At 37.2% G+C, this 18470-nt stretch overlaps 1 protein-coding gene across 2 annotated transcripts in view; it reads left to right on the top strand.

The window, feature by feature from the left end:
- The window catches only part of ITGA1 (integrin subunit alpha 1), a 164378-nt gene that overhangs the window by 98388 nt on the left and 47520 nt on the right, over positions 1-18470 (top strand). For both annotated transcript variants that reach the window (XM_045438298.1, XM_045438288.1), the window contains exons 9-12: positions 5637-5802; positions 10513-10586; positions 11290-11434; positions 16313-16455. In XM_045438298.1, coding sequence (XP_045294254.1) covers positions 5637-5802; positions 10513-10586; positions 11290-11434; positions 16313-16455 — 528 coding nt within the window. The remainder of the gene's footprint in view (positions 1-5636; positions 5803-10512; positions 10587-11289; positions 11435-16312; positions 16456-18470) is intronic.

Raw genomic sequence — 18470 nt, 5'->3', positions numbered from 1 at the left:
GCATTAATCTTCCAGGAGAATAATAAAATCATGAGTTCCTTTCCTGTTTTAATCAATGAATTATTATAAAATTGCTCTTCAAAATGTTATAAATAATGTATGAGAAAATTTCACTTCAAGAATTGTTATTTTCCCAATTCATATTTCTTGTCCCCAGTGAACCTTGTATTTTTCAGTTTGTGCTGAACTATGAAATAAGACAGTTATTTTACTGCCTCTTCTTGTGCATTCTTGGGCATTTCTACAGCTGCATTCATGCTTCACATGATCAAATATAGTTGAGGGTCTGCCACTGTTATCACCTGGACTGTTTCTCCTACTCCATTTTTTTTACCCTCCATTTGATCTTGAACACCACAGACATGTTTTATGGGAGACAATGACCCCAAAATAATTGACCGTTGAAAATTTAAGCACTCTAGGGGCGCCTGGGTGACTCAGTCAGTTAAGCAGCCAACTTCAGCTCAGGTCATGATCTCCCAGTTCATGAGTTCGAGCCCCGCATCAGGCTCTGTGCTGACAGCTCAGAGCCTGGACCCTGCTTCGAATTCTGTGTCTCCCTCTCTCTCTGCCCCTCCCCTACATGCACTCTCTCTGTCTCTCTCTCAAAAATAATTAAACAAACATTAAAATTTTTTTTTAAAAAAAGAAAATTTAAGCACTCTATGATAAAACAGCAAACATGTCCCATTAAACTCTTAGATTTGATGAGGGTCCTGAGCTGGTGTGAGTATTCTGTTCCAAGGTTTGTATTCTGTCACTTGTGGATATTAGACACTGGTAGCAGGAACCCGCTTTACATTCATATTCTAATACTGGATGATAATGGCTGGGATTATAATGGCTGTGAAATGTGTATTATCTACAGCATTCAAATGAAAATCAGAGAAGTTAGAAAGTATCTTAGCATTCCATTCATTTGCACACAAAAGGCCCTACAGTACATGTAAATGAATTGTACACCTTACATTTGACACATCTGCCTCAAGGGAGGTTCAATTCTGGATGTCTACTTCAGGTAAATATTAGCAGAATACCAAATGCCTGGGCTTGACATATTTGTATAAAGTGAAACAGAAGTAATTTATAAGTGTTATTTTGTATTTCTTCTCATTAATAGAAAATAATGTTTCTACAAGCTACCAGATCCTTGGGTGAAGGATCAAAACACATTTCTATTTTTGTTTTTATTCTGTAATACAAATAGTTCAAACTGGATGCAAGTCACAATAATTCCTGGGAATTTTTTTGTTTTACACTTTCTTCTAAATAGATATTCTCATGTTGAATCTGTTTTATTTTTATTCTTTAAGTATGTCAGTTGAGCATTTTCCTCACTGAACTTTATCCAGTTGTCTCTGTCACATAGAGCACTAAATGTCTGACATTTACATTACAACTATGAACCTCGACCATGCAAGGTCAAACCTCGAACCATGCATGGTCCAAACGTCTTTATAATTTTTATATATATCTTCAACTGTATCACTTTATAAGTGAAATGGAAGTGAACACATCAATGCAAAAGTGAATCTACAATATGTTCAATAGGAATTAAGGAGGAAAGATGGTGACTTTTCTGCCAAGGATGTCATATGACTTATAGGATAAATTAGGTAAAACATTGGGGACTCAGGGTTCTTCATGTGATGTAGGATTTGTATGAATCTAAAAGAAATACGTGTGTAGCAAAACTGCTGACAAAGAAGAAACCCAACAGTGTGTCCAGAGAAGAATAGCAGGTGTAGAGTGAGGTGTTGAGCCAAACTCCGATCCTGAAACTGACACACGGTTATGATGGACACTCTGGAAGCTGGACACTCTCTGCCTTTGCCATGCTTTCTCTGGGGCATGCCCATCTCGCTGTGGGGAAATACTCAACTTTAAGAAAGGCATCTTAGAATTTCTTCAATGTAATAAGAGCACGTGGGCCTTGGGTTTTCTCTCCCTATCTGGACAGTTCTCAACATTCATTTCCACTAATTCTCTTCCCCCATCAAGTAGCTAAAGTGGGGAAAAGCACAGATTTAAACTATTTCTGTTGTTTGCATTTGCTTTTCAGCCAAGTAGACAGGTACTGAATTTTTGTGTTCGGGTACAATTTTGCAAACTCCTCTTAGTGCCCTTCCTACTGAAATCTTGACAAGTAGTAAAGAGTTAAGTTCAAAAATCAAAAAGCTGCCCAACTAGTCTGCTGATTTCCTTAGAGCCAGCTCTAGTATTCCTAAATTGCACACGTCTTCAAAGCAGCACAAAGTTCTTCACAGACATGAGGGCTTTATGCCTCACCCACACATTTTACAGATAAACACAGAGCCTAAGGAAGGAACAAGGAAGTGGATGAAGACCTGCATGTAAAAATGCGAACTCCTCAGAACCCTTCCCGGGGATGCTGTGGGAAAGGGGTGAGGGTGTGACTCAAGCAGGAGGAAGGGGTCAAGAATGAGTCTCCCAGCGCCTCTCACTAGGAGGGAAAACTCTAGAACTGCTGCATGGCCTGTCTGACTAGCTGTCACACAACTGCATTCCTACCGTTAACATTTTAATGATTCATTTACTAATCTAAACCCTCATTCGTTTTATGATGCTAATAAACAAGTATGCTGTAGATCATAAGTAGCAACACTTAAAAACAGTAATTTTAGCTCTTTTCTAACTATAAGTGAAAAGCTGTACCCTTCTTAATAAAAATATCAGTTTTTTTGTAAGTTTATTTTTGACAGAGAGAGAGAGAGAGCGAGCGAGCATGAGTGGAGGAGGGGCAGAGAGAAGGAGACACAGAATCAGAAGCAGGCTCCAGGCTCTGAGCTGTCAGCACAGAGCCCCATGCAGGGGTCGAACTCACAGACTGTGAGATCATGACCTGAGCCAAAGTCGATGCTTAACCGACTGAGCCACCCAGGTGCCCCCAAAATATCAGTTTTTAAACCTACCATTTTGAATCTCACATTTAAAAAAAAAATACACACAGATGCCTAGAACAGGCAGCCAAAGGAGAGTTTGGGCAGCCGGGTGTTCAGAGGAGAGGGACAGGGGTCTGTGGCCAGAAGACCCAGTGGAGACCGAGACTGACGTCTCCACCTGTGCCTGCCCACCCACGTGTCTACGATCTGCCCAGTATGCAACGCTGAATTGTGCTTGGGGACTATTGCATATCTGTTTTCCAACAGAACTTTGAAGGCACCATAGGCTCAGTTTAATGATACCAGACAAATCTATGTCTATGATTTAAAAATCTAATGTGAAGTTAGAAAATTCTGGTATCTTCATCGTTATTTCTGGTCCCCAAGGAGCAGGATATTCTAAAAATCAAGCATTAGTACAGAGCTCAGAATCTTATCTTCATTTTTTAGATTCCACTAGCATAGAACTGAATTAATCATGATCCTTTGTTCAGGAAACCTCATCATTTGTGGAAGCATGGGCCACTTTATAGGTTTTTGTGTTTATTATTGTACCTGCATACTTATTGTAAGTATGCACTATAAACATCTATGGACCTGACCACATTCACCACCTGGGTTCCCTCCACCTGGTAACCATAGGCCCAAATCTATGCTCATCTATTTCTCTCCTTTTCTAATCTTTTGGTATCTATACATATCTAGAAGTGTTCCTTTTTTTAACTCTATAAAAAGGTGTCATGTTGCATATAGTATTTTGAAACTTTTAAAATTTAATGTTGTTAAGATTCATCCAGATTGAGGTGCCTGAGTGGCTCAGTCGGTTGAGTGTCTGACTCTTGATTTTGGCTCAAATCATGATCCCAGGGCTGTGGGATGGAGTCCTGAGTTGGGGCATGGACCTGTTTGACATTCTCGCTCTCTCACTCTCTTTCTCTCTCTCTTTCTCTCTCTTTCTCTCCCTCTGCTCCTCTCCATTCTCTCTTTCTCTCTAAAATAAAAAAGGGGCTCCTGGGTGACTCATTCAGTTAATAATCTGACTTCAGCTCAGATCATGATCTCACGGTTCATGGATTCAGGCCCTACGTTGGGCTCTGGGATGACAGCTCAGAGCTTGAAGCCTGCTTCAGATTCTGTGTCTTCCTCTCTGTCTGACCCTCCCCCTCTTGCACTCTGACTCTCAAAATTAATTAAGTAAATTAATTAATTAATCCATATTATTTCAAGTCATTATAGTTCATTCGGTTTTTTTTAAAGTAATAATTACATACAGTGAAATACAAGATTTCAATGTGAAAATTATGTACAAAGTGAACAATTTGATGACTTTAGATAGTCACATACACCCATGTAACTGACACCTCGATCAAGATATATAACATTTCCATCACCCTTAGAGAGTTCGCTATACTTCCTATTATGTTTAATACCCACTTCTATAGTAACCATGTTGTGACTTATATCACCATCACTTAAGTTGCCTGTTCTATTTATGTAAATGAAATCATACAGTATGTACTCTTTTGTGTTTAGCTTTTCACTCAACATAATGATTACCCATGATATTTGTACATCAGTGGTTCATGTTCTATAATACATTGTTTGAATATACCATGATTTGTTCTATACTTTATTGTTTATGGACATTTGAGTTGTTTCCAGTTTGGATGCAATTAAAAAAAAACTGAACTTCTGATTCATGGGGCAACATGAATGACTCAAAAGCATTATGCAAAGTGAAAGAAGTCAGACACAAAAGGCTACATGCTATATATATGACTTCTTAAATATGACATTCTGGAAAAAGCAAAGCCTTAAGGACAGAAAATATATCATTGGTTGCAAGGGTCAGGCAGAGGAAGGGATGAACCACAGGGGGCAAGAGGAACACTGATAGAAAAGTTCTAAATTTTGAAGTGGTAGTAACCCAACTGTGTGGACTTGTCAAAACTCAGAATTGTGTATCTAAAAAGGGTGAGTTTTACTGTATATGAATTATATCTCAATAAAACTTACTCTAAAAAATAAAATAGATGTTTGAGAAAATCTGCTAAGACATTTAAATAATTACAGTTAACTATAACAGATAATTCTTGCCTCTCTCTCTTCTGTGTGTGTGTGTGTGTGTGTGTGTGTGTGTGTGTGTATATATACATATATATATATATATATATATATATATATATATATATATATGTATATATATAAACAAGATGTCCGTGTCTTGAGAATTTGGTTTTAAACAGAAATTGCCAAGTAAGATTTCTATTTAGTTCAATATCTGTTTTCAAAATATATGTGTGGGACTGGCTCTTGGTAAGAGTATCAGGAAGAACTGCCTACTCAAGATCAAGTAACTCACTTGCTAACTGCTTTTACCAGCAAATGGTGGTGGCATAGGCTGGAATAATACCAGAGACATTCAGAAACTATAACATTACTGTTGAACTGTCAGACTTTAAAGATATAGCTGTTCATAAACAGGCACACAGTAATGCAAGAGAAGAAACATACAAGATTGTCCTTTGTAGTTTTCTCTACCAATTACAGTATGTAACAGTTAATTTTAGGAAATCTCACATTTGAAAATTATTCTTCCAAGAATGTGGAAGTACATAAAATTTCATTATATTAAAGTACTATACACTCTCTTGTTTGTTGACAAAACGCTTGAGATCCTTAATTAATATACAGAATTTAAAATATAACCTTGCCATTTTTGTCATGTCTTAGATTCTTGGGAGCTATAACAGAGGAAATTTAAGCACTGAAAAGTTTGTGGAAGAAATAAAATCAATTGCAAGCGAACCCACTGAAAAGCATTTCTTCAATGTCTCTGATGAATTAGCTCTAGTCACTATTGTTGAAGCTCTTGGAGAAAGAATATTTGCCCTGGAAGGTATGACTATTTCTCATACTCCCGCATGTTTTCTCTACAATTCAATTTAATGTAATGGCCTTTTGGTGTTTATTTCTTCTACACGGCTAATGCATTTTTACTGTGTACAATAACCAGCATGGAACAATGCCCTTTTCTGTAAATCTGTCACCAAGATGGCTGTCTCACATAGCCCTGTGTCTGTTGGCATCTCTCTTTGTAAGGACATGGCAGGGCTAATGTGAGGGCTGAAAGAAGGCAATGATCAGTGTACACTCACAAGAACAAAAATGTGCCCACGTGTTTTAGTCCTTTTCTGTGACACGGGTTTAGAAAATGGAGGAGCTAGCTCAAGTTTTCTTTTTTAATTTGTTTTTTTATTTGGGCCTTCTATAGAACTGTCCTTATTTGCAGTAACTTCATTGTTCATTTATTTTCTCCTGTTTTGCTTCTTGCCCATTTTAAAGGTCTTCATGGAACTCTGCCTTAACTCCCATGGCAGTAAAACATTGGTTCACTATATTTGTCTAAGTCATATTACTTTTTTGTGGATTTCTTTTCTTGGATGTTGCAATGGTGATTGGCTACTGAAGAAAATAAATCATGGCATTCCTTCCCCTGCCTTAGGTGGAAGAGGTCAAGTATCAAATTCTTTTGGAACTGGCCCTTGCCTGACCAAAAAAAAGAAAAAAAAAAGTTTTTGGAATTGTTATGCCAGACAAACTGAAAAAAGCCTCCTCCTTCATATTCTGTGTTAACTGGAGACTAAGAGAACGTGCGTCTTTCCCTCAACCTAGGATGAGAAACCTCCAGAGAGTTCTGTTTTTATGCCCTTATCTGAATCCAGTGGACTCTCTCCTTGTGAGGACACACTGAAGAACTATTGTTTTGTATCTTAAACATAGAAATTCATGAGCACTTTCTCAGTCACCCTGATGTGACCTGATAATGAGAAACATGACCTGATACTGGGAAACAGAGAAATAAAATGAGAAAGAGAGATAACTGAAACAAGGTGGACCATTTTGAGCATCAAGTGACCAGGAAAATGCAGAAAAGTGACCAACAGACAGAATATTCAAATGTATAGAAAGGAAGGAAAATGTTTTAGAGTAATGACTTTCAAGCTTTATATGACAGTGACCCATGATAATAAATACACTTTTCCTTGTGACTAAAGGGGAGCAAAATAGGCCATCCCAAAATATGTTGCTTTGGCATGTAGATTATTTTGAGCTGAAGGCAATCAAGTTCCAGCCCATTCAGGAAGAACTTTTACCTCCCCCTTAACAACCTAAAAGAATTCACATAGGTGGCCTGGTCCAGAATAAAAGGTATAACCAGAGAGAACTTTTTAAAGACCTATCTGCATAGCAGGGCAAACTTCTACTTACCAAACATCTGTTCTTCTTATATACTGTGAACTGTGCTCCTCCCTTCGAGGCCCCAGGCCCCTACCCCATTCCGTAGGTCAGGATGGCATCATATAAGTCTCCACCACCCCCACTTGCCCTTCAGTCTCATAGTTTGGGGGTTCCCATATGAAATTAAATTTTCCTCTAAAAATTAAATTGACTAATTTTTTAGCTCAATTTAATTATTAAACCAGCCACGGAATCTAGAAGAGAAGAAGGGAAAATTTTTCCACTTCTGCATGACCCAGTGCACATACATGTATACATATAAAAATAAAACAACCTTTAACAGAATAACCCTTATTATATGCAAAGCACTCTGATAGGTTCTCGTTTTCATTTTCTCTTCTCTTTTAATTAAAAAAATGCTGGTGGTGACTCACCCAGCCGATTTCATGACTGGATCACGACTAGTAAGTAGGAGATTTGGGTTAGATTTGATGAACAGCTATAGCCCATGCAGACTTCATTCTCTTCCCTTCTGCCCTGGCTGCTTTTCCCCTGTGCCTTTAGAAACAGACCTCTTGAATTACTTATCTGTCTGAAGTCACAGCTGCTTCTGAAGAACTTGGCTGTCCTGCATTCTGTGCACAAGTCAGTTTTAAGTGGCTTTGGTCTCACAGCAGCTCCCAGTGGCATTTACTAATAGGCCAGACCATAAGCTTTGCTGGCCTTAAGGAAGGAAATATACAAAGTTTTCCAAGTCATTGTGCACTTTTAATTTTTAATAATTGTAATAAGTTTTAAGATGTGATATAAACAATCTGTAAAGACCATTTAAATGAAAAATTACTTAGTTACATTAATAGTTAAGTACAATACAGTCTCATTTTTAAACTCATCTTAAGTAAGCAAGTAAGTATAACCTGGTAGGACTTCTATAAATGAAGTCTACCTACATCAGCTACTGGGGGAAGAAGGGCCCAATTTACCTTAAATGACATTTTTGTGTTGCTTCTAAACTAACCATACCATGAATTAAAGGTTACATGTTGGAATGCCCAGACACTTTAAGAAGTCTGTATATTTAAAAGCAAAATTATCTGGGGGGGCATCTGTGTGGGTCAGTCAGTTAAGCCTCTGACTCTTGATTTCAATTCAGGTCATGATCTCACATTCATGAGATTGAACCTGCATTGGGTTCTGCACTAGGCGTGGAGCCTGCTTAAGATTCTCTCTCCCTCTACCCATCCCCCACTCACATGCACATGCTCGTGCTGACTCTCTTTCTCTCTCAAAATAAATAAATAAATAAATAAATAAATAAATAAATAAAACTAAATACATAAAGTGAATTTTTTAAAAAATGTCCTCGGATTAAAATGTCTACCACATCTTTACTGATACACTTTCAGTGCTAATCAAATGCAGTGTTTTGACTGATTTTCTTCATAACTGGGATCAGAAAGGATTTCATTTCCTTGTTACTTGGGAAGTGTCCATTTCCTATCAACATTTATCTTTAGATGGTAAAGAGCAGCAATTATGAAATTCCTCCTTGCCAACGACAGTGCCACCTAGTGAAGAGAACAGGTCACCAACTTGCCCAATGAACTCAGAAAGGTTCCATGTCTTCCTTTCCCAGCACGTGGGAGAAATGCTAAAATGCCTAACCTGCACAGTGGGAGAGTGGTTATGTCAGTACTTATGAACAGTTCGGGGAGGAGTTGACAGCAAGAAGTTCAGGGATGCTCAAGGGCTATTACCATGATAATGATTCAGCAGGAGGATTGTCACAAAACTCCCTTCTCTCTATTCTCAGCTATAAGCAGAACAGCAGCAGGAGAAGGTACTGGAAGCATGAAGGTATTCACTGCTGTGCTCTTGCAATAGGCTTGCACAGATAAATAAGAAGGCACCATAAAGTACTGTGGACTTAAAATAAATAAATAAATAAATATTTATTTAAAATAAATAAATCAGATTTAAAATAAAGTTAAAGTGCACCTCTGTCATTTAAATTAGGGGATAATTCATACGTGAGATTAAAATGATGTATTGGGGGGCGCCTGGGTGGCGCAGTCGGTTAAGCGTCCGACTTCAGCCAGGTCACGATCTCGCGGTCCGTGAGTTCGAGCCCCGCGTCGGGCTCTGGGCTGATGGCTCAGAGCCTGGAGCCTGTTTCCGATTCTGTGTCTCCCTCTCTCTCTGCCCCTCCCCCGTTCATGCTCTGTCTCTCTCTGTCCCAAAAATGAATAAACGTTGAAAAAAAAAATTTAAAAAAATGATGTATTGGAATTCTTGATTGATATCCCCATTTAACCTAGTCCTATAAAAAAGCAATCACTGATATATTTGTTAACAAATTTATGCCAGGAAATAACTAGTAAATAAGTTTGATTTCACAAATTTAATTATTCTCATGCCTCAATGAGAAGGCAGACTGACTTTCTTAAAATTATGCACTATTTTTAACTTATTTTCAAAGCCAAATAAATCAGTAACTCCCCACTGAAAGCAAATGAATCAACATTCCCTCGATCCCCTTAGGAGGTTGTGGCTTTGGGTCGGTAAATATTTTGAGAGTAGCATATTTTTCCATGGAATGCTCTGGACTATCTCTGTATTTCAGTAAAGAGCTTAAATACCTAATGCTTGCTCCTGAAACTTTTACATAGCATTAAGAAAGAAAGAAAGAAAGAAAGAAAGAAAGAAAGAAAGAAAGAAAGAAAGAGGGCACAGATTCTTTAAAAAATATGTGATTGAATGGTATGTGGCCAAAAACCCATCAAAAAGTCCCCTTCGAATTTGTGAGTGATACCTACCACCAGAAATTAGAGAAAACACAATCCCAGAATCCCTACAGTCTTTATCACATCATGGAATTCCAAGAGGATCTGTACCTGGAAATGCAAGTGGACCTGGTAGTCAAGAGACTTCTTTAAATATGTGAATAAAGATTTTTTAGCCCTGTAACATATCGGGTAAGTTTAGGCTAATGTCTGAACAGGATTCCCACAATGTGAGAAGAAGAAGGAGGTTTTCAACTTCAGTACTTTTGAATTTAACCACATGGATCCAAAGTGCCATATCATCCACAAGTATGCTAGAGTATAGGAAGAGAAGCATGAATGGAGATTTCTCAACTTCTCCAGCAAGGGTGGGGAAGCCAATGGTCAAGAATCTAGCCACGGCCCTTCTGCTAACCTTCTCTGTCCTTTACCCAGCCCTACATAGGAATTTGGGGTTGAGAAATGTGTGGCTGAACATACCCAAAAGATGTTGGAAATTCTGGTTGGTAAAGAGCCCAGTCTGTAATTTGTTTCTGTCTTCTCCAAATCAAGTGTGCTAAAAGTCATTTATTTTTCTGTTATAGCTACAGCTGACCAGTCAGCAGCTTCATTTGAAATGGAAATGTCTCAGACTGGCTTCAGTGCTCATTATTCACAGGTATATTGACCACTTGGTAGAAAATGAAATATTTTTTTTAAGGTTTCTGCTCCCAAAAACAATGCCAGGCATCACCATTATAAGTGCAACTAGCAGTTCATGGCTTGCCCAGTTATTCAGACTGTGATGATGTTTCTAATCGAAATAGGAAAATGGCATTTCACAAGCATATTAAGAAAACATGTTATATCCCACAGTTCACTATATCGTACTAATAATTGTGAATCAAACATTTTGAGGTCTGCCTTATGTAATTATACATCTGGCTAAATGAAATACTTAATTTAAAATGGTTGCTAATGATATGAATTGTATCTTTTTCTCAATCTCATTGTATTTAAAGATCTTATTAGAATACCATATTCAAGACCTAGGATTCTTGTCACCCAGAATTAAACAGAAAGACAAGATTAGGAAATATATCATTTGTAGCTGATTAAAAAAAAATGCATCTGAGCTGATGAAAAAAAAATGCATCTGATGAAAACAAAATGCAATATTCCCTGCAAAGGAATATTGACATTTCAGTGGGCAATTGTACTGTATAACCGAGAGCAAGTTACTCTACCAGGTTACCATAGTATTACTGTGAGGATTCTAAGTTAATATATGTAAAGCACTTTGAATAGAATCTATCATATTGTTAATGCTGTGTTCTTGCTACTTTGTTAAATGTCATTTGTTTTTTCTATTTGGATATAAGGACTGGGTCATGCTTGGAGCAGTAGGAGCCTATGATTGGAATGGAACAGTCGTCATGCAGAAAGCTAATCGAATCATAATCCCTCAAAACACAACCTTTAATGTTGAGTCTACCAAAAAGAATGAACCTCTTGCTTCTTATTTAGGTAAAGTTTAGATGTAATTGATAGAAAATTATTGTGGTTTATTTTTGGTTTTGTTTTTATTTTTAGCATTATTTGCTTATATTTACATAGGTTTACTTATAACCATGTGAAGACTGATAACGTCCAAGAGCTAGACATTTTGTAGGAGCCCTGAAAGTTCCCAAGCAGCCTTAATTTCTGAGCAGTCTTAGAACATGGAGATCACACTTTCTCAGAAGGGCTCCCTAGTGCAGGAATGATTTAGGCTGATATGTGCACTTTTTGAAGTCTCCCTGTGTCTGGTATTCTCATTAACTTCAAGAAGAGCTTTGCACCTGGTGGACAGGAAATGATGGTAAAAAGAGAAACCTTGACACAGCTAATATCCTGCAGATCAGACTCCCATATTTTCTAAAACATCCTATATCATTTCTTTCTATAAGTCCTAATTTTGGAAATAAAATTTTAATTTGTCTTGTCATATAGCTTCTTCTTTAATAGTTCTATTCACAACCAGACAAATATTGAACTTAAGCCCAGTGATGTAATGTCATCTTATTTTTCAAAGACTTTTCTGGAATGAGGAGGTATGTGTCTGTTATCACCTTATTCTCCATCTGTACTGAGCTGCCTAGGGGATACCAGGGAAGTGTTCTATCACTAAATGATCTCAGTAAACAATTAGGGCCTAGGATGAAAAGAACCCTCAGAATATGGTTTCCCAACACTTTACTCACTCAACAAATGTTTGAGGGACACCTGTTTTGCCCCAGGTATTTTCTTGGTGCTGGAGGTGCAGCGGTTAAGGAAACAAATACTTTTCAGTGTTCATATTTTAGTATGTTAGCATTCCTCTCTGGGATCTTTCTGTCCTGGAGGCAAGTCTTTTTCTCTCTATCCAGCTTCTTTCTATTTTATGAGGAAGGTAGGAGGTCTTTACTGGTAGGTCCATACATTTCCTTATTCAAAGACACATCTTAAAACTGTAGAGGCAGGTAGGACTTAAAAATGAAAGGCCTGAGGGATTTAGATAATTAAAACTACAGTGGTAAGCAGTACATACAATGTGAGTGTTAAACCCCTTAACACATGCTGAACTGCATTCATGAAAGTCTAGTTTATTTCTCATAAAATTCCTATTACATTCTGTCCTGGTCAGAGAGCAGCTAGAGCATTCCATTGTTCTAAACATCACATATTACAAAAGAAAATGCTAAACTAGGATGTGCCAATAAATGATTATCTAAAGGATACTGATCTAGAAAAGATTCCTTTCTTTCCTTCCCCAATGTCTGCAAAATTTGAAGAAATTGATGGTTAGGAAACAAAATATACACTGCATATCTTTTAAATATTTGGAGGATTGTGCTGTAACACAAAGAGGGTGGGCCTAAAATTCATATGCATTAAAAGAAATCTTAGCATATGGTTAATATCCAATTTTCCAAATTAAGATATTAAGGAATTGAAAAATGATGTCACAGCTACCTATGACATGCCTGAAACTAGAATCTAGGTATCTTGATTCTTATTCCAGTGTTCATTTCAAAATTAACAACATTTAAAAAACTAAAGATACAGCATGAAGTCCACAGATCTTAAGTTCACACATTTTAATAATACTGTAGTATTTTTTTATATTCTGACTTCTTGTTATGTGATGAAATTCCTTAAAACCAAGTAGTCTTAGGAAGCCTAAATCCATTATCCCCCAAAAGCTTGGATTCATGGTGCTTAAAGCAGACTTGGAGAATTCAAGACTTAAAGATATCACTGGAGCAAGACAAAATTAAGAGAACCTTCATTCCTGACCACAGTATTTATAACATATGATTCCTTTCTTCCCAAAAAAGGAAATTTGGGGGTACTTTGTCTACAGTGTACTAAGATGATGTTTTTATATTTTAGAATTCATTTCATTAGATTAATCACAGGTTAGCACATAAGATATTTTGCCAACATAACATTTAAGATATATAAAATTTATTTTAAAATAGAAAAGCACCCAGAAAGGGGATAGGGGAGAAAAATAGCTTTGTACCCCAAATATTAATCTAAATCTGAAATGAGAATTTCAAAATGTCTGCCTGTGTGGATTACGAATTAGGAAGTGTTTGAAGGTGCCTGGGTGGCTCAGTAACTTAAGAGTCAGATCAGACTCTTGATTTCATCTCAGTTCATGATCTCAGGATTTGTAAGATCAAGCCCCAAGTCAGGCTCTTTGCTGACAGCACACCTATAGTCTGCTTGGGATTCTCTCACCCTCTTTCTCTGCCCCTCACCCGCTCACACACTCTCTCTCTCCCTCTCCAAAACTAAATAAATAGACATTTTTTTTAAAGAAAAATAAAAAGAGCTTGAATGTGTTAGTCTGAAATCTATGTGGATTGTAAGTCATTAGGCAATGGAAAATCTTATGGAGAAAACAAAAAAATCTCATACTAATAATGACCAGAAAGAAGTAGGAACAGAAGTTGTCGAACCTCTCAGGATATAGTCACTCATCCAGGAACTGCTTTAGGCCAGTATGCGCTTAGCAAGTGTTTTTGATGGTGAGAATACAGTCGAAGTTCCCTGCCTCCTCCACCTACAGTCTTCCCACTTCTAATCATGCCAGACAAATTAAAAAAAAATGTAAAGATGTGAGGCAAACAAACACATGACATCAAAGCAGAGCATACCTGTTTCCCATTACCTCACTAGGTCCTAGCACTTTTCCCAGGAAGTGAATTGTGAAAGCTGACAGGATTTATTCTTTATAAATCCATGCAGCAGGCTATGCCATGAATTTTCCTTTCTCTTCAATTCTTTTTTTCTTTCAGAAAACAACATTAAACTTAGTTGTGTATAATCATTTTCCTTTCATGAAAACTAGACTTTATTTACATGGCCTCCTTTTTTTCTCCCTCTTTATTGTCTTTGGATTCCTAAGCTTCCACCCAGTAACTACCTGACCAGTAGGTACTGTCTCTGGGAAGATTTCAGCTAATAGTTTTAGTTATCAAGTTATCAAAACTAACTAAATTATCACACAACTCCAAACCTCAAACATAATTTTTAATTTTTTTAAAGGTTCTTTTATCAGTTTGCATTCATAGCTCTGTAAGGTAAAACAAAAAAACAAAAAAACAAAAACAAAAACAAAAAACAAAAACAAAGTGTACTAACTCTCTTAGGCCAATCCTTGCTTAATATTTCTTAGTAGAATGACATGAAATAAAACAGCCTTTGCTTTGCACATTCTTCTTTATTTTATTTATATATAAACATGACCTTAAAGTTTTTATTTTTTAAGCAATATTGTGGTTAGTAACAGAAGAATTATGACACATTAATTGTTTGAAAAAGAACAGTCTACAATTTATTATGTATAATTTTTTTAGAAGCTAAAAGAAAGATGAAGAAATGAGAATGGGAGAAAATATGCCTGAAGGAAAATATGCCTGAGGAATTGTGTTCCTTTTGCACTTGTAAGATTAAACATATTTTAGTACAAAAACCTCTGTTCCTCCTCAAAAGTTCTGTAAGAAAGTGAAACTATTGCCTTGCAGGAAAACACTTGGAAAATAAATTATCAATGTAATCTTTTTTCTTAGTAAGAAATGCGGTTCTGTGGCCTTTGGAAAAATAATCTGCCCTCTGATCCACTGATGGACAGATCTGGTTATAAGAACACTTCTTCCTTCTGTAAAGTTGAAATCAGCCCAGGAGAATTGTTATTCACTGATTTAGCACTGTTCCCTACAAGCACAAGGAATAAATCTAACTCTTCACTCAAAAATTAACAATAGTTTCCCTTCAAGACACAAAAAAATGTAATGGGCAAGAAAACCCAATTAAAAAAGAGGAATGTCGAAGCTCACTTTTTAAATTTAAATTCCAGTTAGCTAACAAACAGTGTAATTTTAGTTTCAGGTGTACAATATAGTGATTCCACACTTCCCTACAGCACCTGGTCCTCATCACAACAATTGCCGTCCTTAATCCTCATCACCTGTGTAACCCACCCACCCTACACCTCTTTGTAATCAAACAAATACAAGTTAAAATCACAGTGAAGTATTATTGTTACATTATGCTTAATATCTATTAGAACATCCACAAATTTGAATAATAGTAATGATACCCAATGTTTGGGAGAGTTTGATGAAACTAGTCTGTCCTTTGGCTGTGCATGGAATAAATTAGTACAAATGTTCTGGAAACAATTTGCCAGACACTGAAAGAACTGAAAATTTGATCCAGTAATCTATTCCTTGAAATTTATCATCAAAGAAAATCCAAAAGAAGTAAAAATGTTAAGTGTTCAAGGATGTCTTTGCAGGCGTAAGTATAATATCAGAAAATTAAAAACCACCTAAAAATTCTACTACTCTATTGCGGAATGGTCCTGCGGTAGAAACTCAATGCCTTTATGCCTTAACTAGGAGTGATAAACTTCAGTTACTTCACATTACTGCTTAAAAATCTACAGCAATAATGCAGAAAAGGCTTACATTTGCTATGATTCCCCTATATAAAATGTTTAATTTCTGTAGCACAGACATATCTGTCCAAATGAAGCACAATTGATTTATTACAAAGTGGTGAATTGAGTTTATGAAGGTTTTTTTTTTTTTTATTTTCTTCTTCTGTCACGATTGTTATATCATTTGTGCCTTTAAACAATGAAAACCTGAGGTGGGGGGTGGACAAAGCAGTTGCTGTAGATAATCAGAGAGCATGCTAAAAGCTTCCACCAAGACAAACTTACCTGCCTTAAAAAAAATCATTTTTTAAAAAAAGAGAAGTCTGTAAAAATACACAAATGATCCTCCCAGCCCTTTAAAGTGGATCTTAATTTATTCTGTGTAGACATTAAGGAGTCAGATAGTATATCTGACATCTCTCTTTTGTTAGGTTACACAGTGAACTCCGCCACGGTTTCGGGAGATGTGCTCTACATTGCCGGACAGCCACGGTACAATCACACGGGCCAGGTTGTCATCTACAGGATGGAAGATGGAGACATCAGGATTCTCCAGACACTCAGTGGAGAGCAGGTAAGCTTGAAAAAGTATTGTTTTAATCCATTTACACTCTATGTAAATTTAAATTACCCATCTATTGTCCTAAACTTCAAAAAGTCCTGTCATATTCAACATCAAACTTAAACAGGGCCCCGTGTTGGGTTCCTTGTAGGAATGTAAAATATCTGCATATTTGGCTTCCGGAACATTTCAGTTGCACGGAAATGGAGGTAAAACGTAGAGATGATGCTGTAGCTACAAATGGATAGATATATACATACAGGAAAAAAGTTCTAAAACATTAAGAAGCATGAAAATGCCTGTGGCACAGACAGTACATCTTAAAGATGGAAAGATTGTTTTACTCTAGGATTGGTGCCAGAAGTCTTAATACCAGGTAACATTTGTGCTTGTCTAGAGGGAAAGGTAGACCGTAGATAAGTAGAAAGAGCAGAAGAGCCAGTTAAAAAGATAATGTGGACCCTGATTGTTGAGGTTCTGAATGGCAAACTAAAGAATTTGGATTTTCTCCTGGAGGTAGTGGAAAGTGATAACATGTAAAATCAAAAACTTCTTGTTAGATGATATTAAATACCAAAAGTAGTTTAAGAAGTTATTCACACAATATGCAAACATAAATATGTGCAAATATTGTTAAACTAAAAGAAACATCTACGCTGTTGGTTATTATTGCACAGCAATCACTTGGGCTTTGCTAAGTATCCCAGCTTACTAGACGCCCCGGCCACCCTCCTGCCATCACCAACCACTCCAAAAGGCAGGGCAGTGTGAGCCTGCCTCTCCTGCAGGCACGCTCATAGCTGCCCAGCCTAGCAGAACCGCTTTGGTGTGAGGAGACAGACATGTCAGGCAGGCGCAGAGCTACCCTCTCTTTATAGGAGCCAATATCTTTTATAACAACACCATAGATACAGCTTCCAGGGCTCCTGCTGAGGGCACGTAGTTGTGATAGTCACTGCATCCTGGGAAGCCCATCAGGCATTTATAGTTCCCCACAGCCTAAATGCGGCATCCCCGATCAGAGATTATTTTTACCACACTCAGGATTGCTTAATAATATAATTGAAATCCTTTCCCCATCAGATGTCTGGGGGAGCAGAGAGTAAACCAAAAGTCAGAATCTCATATCTAGATTCATATATATATATATATATATATATATGTCTTGTTAAAGGGTTTTATTAGCACTTTGCCCACATTTGTAATCAGAAAATGCATCAACAATAAAAACAAGGCTATTATTGTCGCTCAAGGATAAGGTGAGGAGAGCCTAAAATGATGTATCACCAATAAAAATGGAAAAGGAAGGACTAGAGTAGACACAAATGAGGAGGAACTGACAGGACTCTAAAATGACGCATCCTGTATGACATCGTACGTCTGATATTACTCTATTAATGGTTTACGAGACAGGAAGTGAAGAATTGCTTGTGAAAGTCACAAATGATTTGTATTATGAATGGTTTAAGTTTCAAGCCTGGGAATCCGGGAGAAAGGTGGCACCATGATTAGAATGTCAGCAACTCAAGTGGTTTAGGTATGTTTTTAATGGTATTTGGTTTTACATGTTTCCTGTAACAGTGAGCACAAATTCAAATGATTATGGGTGCCAGGAAGGTAAAGTAAATAAATAAAGCTATTGCACAGAGGACAACAGGAAATGGTGGGAACCATGGCCTAGACAGTTCCTGAGCCATCTAAACATTTAGTTCCCACTCAGCTCCAGACGGCTATCGCCCTGTGGGAATAAAGGCCCAAGGTTGCCAGATCTTACAGCATTTTATTTATGTTTGTAATTATTCAACTTAAAAAAAAAAAAAAAACCTTTTAAGCCCTTCACAACCTATGAGAAAAGGACATTCGAAAGTCAATGTCTAGCAGTTCTCTAAGTGTCTACCAATGTCTGGGAATGTAGCACTGGAGCCTTGAGAAGGAAGATAGAAAGAAATTTGCAATTTTCAGTAATGGAAGTGTTTGGAAGGATTGGCCGTCTAGGATAAGAGATGGCAGGGTGAGTGGTGGGGGTG

This window comes from Leopardus geoffroyi, chromosome A1 (assembly GCF_018350155.1).
Source record: "Leopardus geoffroyi isolate Oge1 chromosome A1, O.geoffroyi_Oge1_pat1.0, whole genome shotgun sequence".
Lineage (NCBI taxonomy): Eukaryota > Metazoa > Chordata > Mammalia > Carnivora > Felidae > Leopardus > Leopardus geoffroyi.
The sequence above is the reverse complement of the archived record's forward strand: the minus strand, read 5'-3'. Positions and strand labels throughout refer to the sequence as shown.